The following is a 10,228-nucleotide window of genomic DNA, read 5'->3' on the forward strand; positions in this document are numbered from 1 at the left end:
CTTGGATAAACCGAGCAAGTCCACTGCCACGGCTCCGGTGGAGGTCGGCTTGCGCAGAGGTGCATATAGAAAAGGATTCGCACAGACAGTAGGGCCGTAACCGTCCGTGGTTGGGCTATCAGGCGAGGAAGTGGGGGAAGAGGAAAGAGATTTGCTGTTCGACGAGTCGGAAGAGTCCCCACTTTCCGACCCAGGTCCGGCCGAAGACAGGCGAGGAAGAAACAGCACATCTAGATCAGGCAAGCTGTCAGCATCAGCTGGGCTGAGCGAAGTCTTGCCTGAATGGGATAAAACAGTACGGAAAAGTTCTGGTATAAAGTCAGGTGGGGGGGGGGGCAAAGTGGAAGTGCTATCCAGGCCTTTGCGCCAGAAGACTTGAGAGCGGATGACAGAGGAAGAGGAAGGAAGGGATGACCCCTCGACCGATGCGCCTGCAGTCGAGGGCTGGCGCCTTCCATGCCTAACAACAGAGGCGTAGGAAGGCCCAGGCTTGGTCATCATAGGGGGCCTGGTTTGGCTCTCCGACGGCGTCGGGTCATTGCTCGGCCAGGGAAGGCAGGTTGGCAATTGAAGGCCCTTGGGGCAGGATCGCCAGTGCTCTAAGGCCCCATCCAACTTGTAAGCTCGAGGGAGAACACGGCAGCACCTGCTACAGGTGATCAGGAACTCGGCGCGCGAACCATGGCATGCTCGCATATGGTCCTGATACGCCTGCACATCTCGGTAAGGTCGAGATGCCCTCCTGCAAGTGGAAAAAGGACAGAGAAGGGGGAATAGATTGGGGAGGGTGAGGCGAATAGGGCAGACGGACTGCAGTCTATTCGACCTCAGATATAGTAGAGCTGACTCGTGGCATGCGACAGGTAAGCCACTGTGTGGTGTGGGATCACGGATCGGACACTCGTCGCCACGACGAAGCAACGAGTTCGTGAAAGCAATAGAGTCTACCGGTGAGGCTTCACCATCTGGGTTGAGTGGGACTGAGTGCCCACTCACAGGAACCTGCTTCCTCGTCGGCCAGCCTAAACTAGTGGACTCAGCAGACGGGGAGGTAAAATCAACACCGGCCAGGTTATCTTGAAAAGTCTTTGAACCTGTGCGACTTAAAGGGCGTGACATATTCAGTAGAAATGTATAAATATAATATATAAAAAGTTGGTTAAGTTTAAGATGTTTCGGAGTTTACAGCGACAGCTCAAAGTTTAGAAATTGAAAGTAACAGATTACAAAAACAAAGAACTACTGGCGGATTACAAGAGGGTTGAATCAGAGGTTACTACTTAAAATTTGATAATTATTTTTTTTACATAGACGCAACGTTACTAAATGCAATTAGGCTTTGAATATCAGTTAATTACGGTACTGCAAATAAGTTTGATGAGCTAGGAGGTTAAAAAAATGCTTTGAGAACAATTGACTGAAAAGTCAATTGTGACGTCACTACTGAAAACTTAAACCAACAAATAGGGTGACCCTTTGATTTGAAGTACGATTAGTTAGGATCGATATAAATAATTGTTCAAAAGACTTTAAAGATAAAGAGAGGATTGTTGTTCAAATTATACGGTATAGCATTTTAACAAGATAAGGTTATGATTCAAGTGAACACTTCAAGGAGAAAGGAAGTTATGGAAGATGCGTGTTTCAGATGCAAGAAAAGGAAGATTTGGCAGACAACTGGCAACACTAGGTTACCAATGCAGGAGTTTGAATGCCGAGATTTCGAAAATTAACTGAACAAGGGTGTTTAATTTGGGTAAAAAAAAGGATTTTCGGATGGATTTATTATTGCAATAGAGGCACAAGTCTACGAATTAATTAATTTAAGTAGCAAGATACTAACTGATTAGAATTAAGGTTAAAAATGAAACAACAAAGTGAAATGGAAAAATAGGCTAGGAATTATTTTAAAAGTCGATAAAGCTAAATTTAGGTTAAACGATGAACATATAGCAATTACTGTAGACTGTAGTATACAATTAACACGACATAAATAATTACAGTTTTATATGATTCCTTTCTTGTGAAATGTTTTTCCTTTTCTTCTTAAACCTTGTTCTTTGGGGGAAAAGATAGGGATACCAAGCCCGGGCTGGAATTGCAGATCCCAGGGTTTGATTGGGATGGAAATAGTTAACTAGGATGGCGGTGGGGATAAAAAAGGGGGGTTTTCAGAACAACTCACTTTTTCTTTAAATTCTTTCTTTTCTTGACTGAGATTTGGAACTAAGCATCCAGTTATTCGCACGACAGAACGGTGATCTGAATCTAACTTTAAGCTTTCTTTGTAGCCTTTTCTTTATTTATTTCAGCCCTTTCGCAATAACAACTAAATCATCTGGCTCACTTACTAATCTCTTCACTTTTTCTTTAAATTCTTGATGATGAACTGTTTTATTTTGATCAAAGACGCACGAGTACAAAATAATTGACACGGCGAGAAGAACACAATAAACATAGCCAGGTCAGAGACTTTAAAGAACCGGCCTGCCACGCCCCGTGGAGGCGGGGAGCGGCGTGATTATGGGGTGGCGATGCACCCGGAAGGGAAGTCCACCAGCTTAGGTCGCGGGGGCCATGCTGGGGAGTCTAGGTACCTGTGGAAGGAAAGTGTGGATCGAGAATTTTGTGCGACTCGTCCGCAAAAGTTAGAATGGCGGAACGGGCCAGGGAGACGGGCTTTGCTTTCTGCAAACGCAAAAAGGTCAGCTCACGACGGGCCGGGCGACAGGGGTTTTATAAAGCCAGGCAGCGCCCACGTCTCCATCACGTGACCGTAACACAGGTACGTTTGACTCCTATACCCGGTCTGCCCGTAGGCAGAGCGGATAAACTTTGGGGTCTCCCACGAGGAAGAAAAGCTTAGCTACAAGGACGATTTGAATACTCGTGGGAGACGAAAATTATATAAAATCTGGAGCAAGGGCTCAATTAATTGGTGTAAAAAAAAATGGTAAGTGGGAATATATTGTATGCTTTACCTACCGAAAAAATGTTGACGTTGAACCAACGAGCACGGATGTGCACTGGCCAGACGTTGAGGCAGGTTCGCCCAGATGGGTCGGAGGGACTAGCGATCGAAGCGTAGATATGACTAGGCTACGTTACCAGGAAAAATATAGAATAGTGGGATGAAACTTTGGAGGTTGCATCGAGTTGATCGGGAAATCATGTTTATCGATGAGTTAAAAGCAACGCGAGGTTGATCCGAGCGGGAAAGAGCAGCATATCGGGAGAAGGTAGTGTTAGAAACGATTCCCCGCCCATTTAATATTATTGCTGTATCTCTGCTCCATTCTATTTTTTCATGCTTGAGTGACCCGGCCATGCATTTACAATTTTTGCTAGTTGATCTTTCCTTTTACGTTTTGGCATGGACTGGAGTGGTCATTGTTTTATAAATCTGGAGAACTGGAGATTTGGAGTGACTAGGGAATATGTAAGAATTCGGTAAGCAACTGTTTGTTTCGTTTTATTATTGTCGTTTTCAATACGCCATTTCTTCTAATAAGTAAGGCCTGCACTTTATCCAGTCTAGGCAGAAAACGTTTTAGACATCATTTATAAAACATACCTTTGCTTGGTGCAAGCTTATGCCTGTCTAGTTAACTCTAGCTAGTTGTGTAATTTGTTTGTTATCCTAGGGTAGTCTTTTCAGGTCTGCCAAGGATTCATTTATGGTATGTGCCTTTGTCTAGCTCACTTTAGCTAGTTGTGTAATTTGTTTTGTTATCCTAGGGTAGTCTTGTCAGGTCTGCCAAGGATTCATTTTTGGTTTGTGCCTTTGAGCCTGCCATGCTGTAAAGTTTGTTTGAATTTTGTAATTTATTTGTTATCCTAGGGTAGTCTTTTCAGGTCTGCCTAGGATTCATTTTTTTTTGGTGTGTGCCTTTGAGCCTGCCATGCTGTAAAGTTTCTTTGAACTTTGTAACTAGTTGTTTGTTATCCTAGGGTAGTCTTTTCAGGTCTGCCAAGGATTCATTTTTTTTGGTGTGTGCCTTTGAGCCTGCCATGCTGTAAAGTTTCTTTGAACTTTGTAACTAGTTGTTTGTTATCCTAGGGTAGTCTTTTCAGGTCTGCCAAGGATTCATTTTTTGGTTTGTGCCTTTGAGCCCGCCACGTTGTAAACTTTGTTTAAATTTTGTAAATAGATCTTCACTTTGGGCAGTCTTGTCAGGTCTGCCAAAGATTGAAGCTTCTAAGCCTGTACTCTGTCAGGCCACTGTTCTAGTCAGGTAGAACTGGTTACCGTTAAACCCTGTAATTTTAGTAGGTTGCTTACTGACATTCTCCGTAATATCGTGAAGGTCAATTGTCACCTCACCTAAGGTAAGTACCGTACAGATTTTGTTTTTTGTAGCTTGTATATTGCTGTGTGTTAATTATGGCTCGTAAAAAGCCCAAGCAAACCCCAAGACGGGGTAAGCCAAATGGTTTTGCTAGTGGCTCAACAGAGCAGCATGAGGCCGCCTCTAATATTAGTGGTCAACATGACATTAGCGAAGAGCTGCCAGGTCTCGTTGTGTTAGAACAAGAGCTGGTTGAAATCGAGCTTGGCATAACTTCCATCGACATGGAGCTATGCTCAAGTGATGATTTCCTGAGTTTTTCTGAAGTTTGGAGGTAAAGAAAAGATGCCTCGAACTTCAAAGGAAGCTCTCCCTTAAACGTTTAGATTTACTCAAATGCAAACCACAGCAATCAGGCTCAATGGAATCTAGGATCAACCGTATGGGGGAAAGCATTTATGGTTTGCTTGAAGCCTGCTCTACCCTCCTTCGAAGCTGCCGAGAACAATCCAAGCAAGTGTCACATCAAACATCATCGGTAGTTATGGATGCAGGCAGTGACACAGGTAAAGCTGCTGAGTCTAGCAGTCACGTGACACCCCGTGAGAGTGGTGTAAAGATACCACCTGTAAAAGCAGAACAGGGTATCCTTCAGGGCAGCAGTAGTGCTAGTAATATTCTTAATCCTTACACATCTCCCTTTCGCACTGAAGCTAATAATAGTAGTGAATTTCCCATCGTCGTGCCTCAACCCCAGCTCAGTGCAGGGTTTCAAAATGTTCATGGTCCTCGGTTGTCGCTGGAGAAGTTTGACGGCAATGTGTTAAAGTTCTTTAACTTTAAAAGGCGTTTTGAACGATACATTGAGTCAAACTATCTAAGCTTTGAAGATCGCATCGCCTTTTTGGAGGACAATTGTGTAGGCCAGGCCTTGGAAGTAATTTCTGGCCTGAGTTGCTTGCAAAATAGTGAAAGAGCATATGGAATGGCATGGGATAGATTGAGAAAAAGGTTTGGCAACCCTGGAAAACTCATGGCCAAAGTGAAGGAAGATTTGCTGCAAGGACCCCCTATTTCAGAGTGGGATGCGCCGGGCCTCACAAAGCTTTGCGACAAGATGTATAAGTGTGAAGTCAGTTTCGATGGCTGGGGTAAGTCCCATCTTTTAAACAGCGATGAGGTGCTTCAACGGCTGTTCCTGCGACTTCCTTATAAGTTAAAGGAGCAGTTTGTTAATGTTAATCACTTGGGATCGGACTGTGCCACGTTTGGTGATTTAAGAGTCTTGGTCGAGGATGCAGCCTCTCGAGCCGACAGCCAATATGGCCATCTTATGCAACCAGGCAAAGATGTTAAGAGAGCTCCACAACCATCGCTGGCTCGATCTAATCTGCAAGGTGGCTACAAGCGTGCTTCGGTTTGCACAACCCAAGAGCAGATTTCCCCATCTGCTAACCATAAACAAGATTCCTGTTGTTTGTGTGCAGAGTCGCATGCCCTATGGAAGTGTGAGATGTTTAAACAAAAGCCTGTTGCAGAAAGAAGAACCCTGGTGCAAAAGCATAGACTTAGCTTTTGTTGCTTGAGATCAGGCCACAGAGTGGTTGACTGCAGATTTAAGAAATCTTGTGCAACGTGTGGATCGAGGCATAATTCACTTCTGCATGTAAACCGTGTGGAAGAGGAAAGCCCCTCTTCTCTGAGGAAGGGCATCTCAGCAACAACGTCCGCAACTGTGCCAGCAACATCTGGGACAACAATTTTTAAGGTTTTGCCAGTTAAGGTATGGGATGGGAACCCCTCCAACTATACCTATACTTATGCTTTTATCGATGAAGGTTCTAGCGTCAGTCTATGCTCCTCAAGCCTCGTATCTCGCTTAGGGGTTGCTGCGACAAAAAGCAATGTGGAGTTGCTGATCACCAATGCTGTCTCCTTTCATGACAAGAAAATTGATTTTTTGGCTGTGCAGGGAATGGAAGAGCAGGCTGTGTTTTCCGTTGCAGATGCTCTGGTGATGGACCAGATTGTGGATGTCATCCACAGTATTCCCACCGAAGCACTTAGTAGTGCATATAGTCATTTGGAGGACTTAAAGTTCCCTGAACTAAAAGATAGGAAGGTTGAGTTGTTATTGGGTAGCGATCTTCACCAGGCTTATCTTTTGCAGGAAGTTCGTACTGGCGCACCAGGAGAACCATGTGGACTGCACACTCTTCTAGGTTGGACCATTTATGGGAAAGATGGTGGCGATAGGCAACTCAACTCACCAGTAATGGTAAACTTTCTTAGCGTAAAGGAGTCTTGCGATAGAATGTTAGATGTATTGTTGCAGGATTTTAATGACATCGATGAGCCACAGGTACCCTGTCCTTCAATTGAGGATAAACGTGCGCTGCAGATCATGCAGGACACGGTGAAGAAGGTGGACGGACACTATTCTGTAGGGCTGTTGTGGAAGGATGAAGACCCGGACTTGTGCAATAATCGCTCTATGGCACTCAAGCGCTTAGAGGGAATGAAGCGCCGATTTATTACTGACCCGGTGTTATTCAATAAGTATCATGGTAAAATGCAGGAATATGTTAAATGTGGCTATGCTGTGCCACTTGAAACTGGTGTGGTAGACACACCAGGGAAGGCGTGCTATGTGCCCCATCACTGCACGACCAATGCGGCCAAGTTTAGAGTCGTTTTCGACTGCAGCGCGAAGTTTAAAGGCGTGTCATTAAATGACAAGCTGCTTCATGGCCCAGATCTCACCAATAACCTTGTAGGAACATTGTTTCGCTTCAGGCAACATCCGATCGCTGTTGTGGGCGATATTAAGGCCATGTTTTCCCAAGTACGTGTAGACAAAGGAGACAGGGATGCCTTTCGATTCTTATGGTATCCGGACGATGATCTCAAGCGGGAACCTGTCGGCTACCGTATGCAAACTCATGTGTTTGGAGCAAAGTCGTCGCCATGCTGTGCTGCCTTCGCGCTTCGGATGACTGCCAAAGACAATGAAACAGGTGCTGATCAAAACACTGTTAACACAGTTTTAAAAAATGTTTATGTTGACGATATTTGTCATTCATGTGAATCGCCGGATCAGGCTATCGAACTAATACAACAACTGCGTGAACTATTACAAAGTGGCGGCTTCCATTTAACTAAATTCCTGTCTAACAGTGCAGAGGTCTTGAGTTCTGTGTTGCAGGAAGACTTGGCGTCGAAAGTCGATCTGCCGCAGTGCCAGCTTCCAACGCAGAAAACCCTTGGTGTTGTGTGGAATGCTGCAAGCGATTGCATGGAGGTGAGGGTGAGTATTCAACAAAAGCCCAACACCCGGAGAGGCGTTCTCTCCATGATTTCGCAAACATACGATCCACTGGGTCTAATACAACCCTTCATTTTACCTGCTAGGCAACTCCTGCAGCAGGCATGTGACGCTCAACTTGATTGGGATGAACCCCTTAATGGCCTTGGGCCAGTAAACATTAATTGGGAAGCTTGGTTAAAGGCCCTTCCAGAGCTTGAATGTGTTTCCATCGCTAGAAGCCTGACTCTTTTTGATAAATGTGCTATCCGCTTTGAATTGCATGGTTTTTGTGATGCCAGTACCAGTTGCTATGGGGTCGTGTTTTATGTTAAAGTGTTTTATGATGATTCTGTAGTAATTTGTAATTTTCTATTTGGCAAGTCTCGAGTGGCTCCATTAAAGCCTGTTAGCGTACCTCGCCTGGAGCTCACTGCTGCTGTGCTCGCTGCCAAAGTTTGCAATTTTATTCTGACGGAGTGTGATTTTAAATTCAATAGTGTTGTCTTATGGACAGACTCAACTGTTGTGCTGCGTTGCATTAATAATACTTCGACTCGTTTCCACACCTTTGTGGCTAATAGGCTGAGCACTATTCACTTGCTTACCAGTGTCAATCAATGGCATTATGTACCGACTACCTTAAACCCCGCTGACCTCGCGTCTCAGGGAGTTTGGCCTGATAAAGTTAATACCGCTAAGCTTTGGTTCAATGGTCCTAAGTTTTTGCATGATGTCACGAGCACTTGGCCAAACCAGCCCGACTTTGTTGGCGGAATTTCGTCAGACGATCCAGAGGTTAGAAGCATTGAACATTGCTCAGCTCAGCAACACGCGATTACGGACTCAGACTCTCTCTGTCGGTTGTTTACCCGCTACTCGCATTTCCACGATCTACAAAGAACGGTTGCATGGTTGCTTCGCTTCAAATTGTACCTGAAAAGGAAATGCCGAGATGACTCCTTGACTGTTAAGACAGATTCGCTCAGTGTCGAGGAGATGGACGAAGCTGAACTTGCCATTGTCACAGCCGCCCAGCATCAAACATACCCGACGGTGTTCGCAGTTCTCCATAACCACCCAGGATTCGACGCCCCGGTGGAACTCGTGTCCGACCTGCAGTTGAAGAAGCATGTGGCTTTGAAGGAGCTACAGTCCCTAAACCCCTATGTTGTTAACGGAACGTTAAGAGTTGGTGGGCGATTGCAACAATCTTCTCTGTCAAGCGGAAGAAGGCATCCGATCATTCTCCCACATCAGCACCCAATCACCGATCTAGTGATCATGAGGTATCACGAACGAGAAGGACACATGGGATGCTCACAAGTCCTTACGGCCATTGCTTCCCGTTATTGGATTGTCAAAGGGCGGTCAGCTGTCAAAAGGGTCTTGCATTCCTGTATGAACTGTCGTTTTTGGAAAGCTACTGCCGGAAAACAGCAGATGGGCAACTTACCTGCTCCACGCGTAAACAAATCCATTCCTTTTCAAGCTGCTGGCACCGACCTTCTTGGTCCACTGATGGTAAAGAGCGGACGCAGCAGTGTTAAGCGATATGTTTGTATTTTTAATTGTTTGGCGACCCGTGCTGTGCACTTTGAGGTCGTGCAATCCCTGGAGGCAAGTGCATTCATTCAAGCCTACCGAAGATTCTGCAGCCGTAGAAACGTTTGTCCTACTGATCTGTACAGTGACAACGGAGGAAACTTTGTTGCTGCAGACCGCGAACTTCGGCAAGGACTCAACAACCTCCATCAAAAGAAAGTCACCGATGCCTTACTTCGGCATGAAACGAACTGGCACTTCAACCCTCCGCGTGCTTCACATCAAGGCGGCTTCTACGAAACATTTTTTCGTTTATTAAGAAAATTGATGCGGTCGCTGGTAGGAAACGCTACGTTGGATGAGTTCGACCTTCTAACGCTGGTAGCAGAGATTGAAAGAATTTTAAACGATCGTCCCATCACTTCGCTCCCATCGTCACCAGATGATCTGCAAGCCCTGACTCCAAGTATGATACTCACTGTATCAGCTTGTGACACCCTACCGCCAGATGTTTTTATGAAGGCTGACGGTTATCGACGCTCTTGGAAAAAGACCCAATACCTCACAAACAAGTTTTGGGAACAATGGCTGTTGCAATATCTCCCTCTGTTGCAGCCCCGACAAAAGTGGTTTGGCACATCTCCAAGCTTGAAACCAGGCGATTTGGTACTGGTAACGGACGAGGCAACTAAACGTGGGCACTGGCCCAAGGCTATTGTAAAGGAAGTTATGCCGGACACTAATAAACTTGTCAGACGCGTGCGAGTAAAGGTTGCTGACGGTACAGAGTTTGTTCGCGACATCAGAAAGATCTGCCTGCTAGAGGGCAGTATGGACTTTTAAAATGACAATTTTGTTTTCTAGGCTGGCTGGTTGGCACGATTGCACAACTGACATTGCTCATGCTACTTAGGTTTCATATTTGAATTGTATTGCGTGTTTGTGTTTATTTTACTATTATTATTCTTGTGCTCCTCACTACCGCAGCTAGCGCGATGTCGTCGATGCATTTGCATCCAGCAGTTCTGCCATAACTGTGTTATTGACTTCCATTAATAGTGTTGTTTCTATTTGCATCCTGCAGTTATTT

General features: G+C 45.2%; 1 protein-coding gene across 1 annotated transcript; it reads left to right on the forward strand.

Moving 5' to 3' along the window:
* The first annotated feature begins 4,710 nt into the window (after positions 1-4,710).
* On the forward strand, positions 4,711-9,981 carry LOC145770983 (uncharacterized). The gene is made up of 2 exons (XM_082582723.1): positions 4,711-7,894; positions 8,111-9,981. Exons 1-2 carry the CDS (start codon positions 4,711-4,713, stop codon positions 9,979-9,981), a joined length of 5,055 nt encoding a protein of 1,684 aa, XP_082438849.1.
* The last annotated feature ends 247 nt before the right edge of the window (positions 9,982-10,228 follow it).

This window comes from Aplidium turbinatum, chromosome 5 (assembly GCF_918807975.1).
Source record: "Aplidium turbinatum chromosome 5, kaAplTurb1.1, whole genome shotgun sequence".
In the NCBI taxonomy this organism is placed as follows: domain Eukaryota; kingdom Metazoa; phylum Chordata; class Ascidiacea; order Aplousobranchia; family Polyclinidae; genus Aplidium; species Aplidium turbinatum.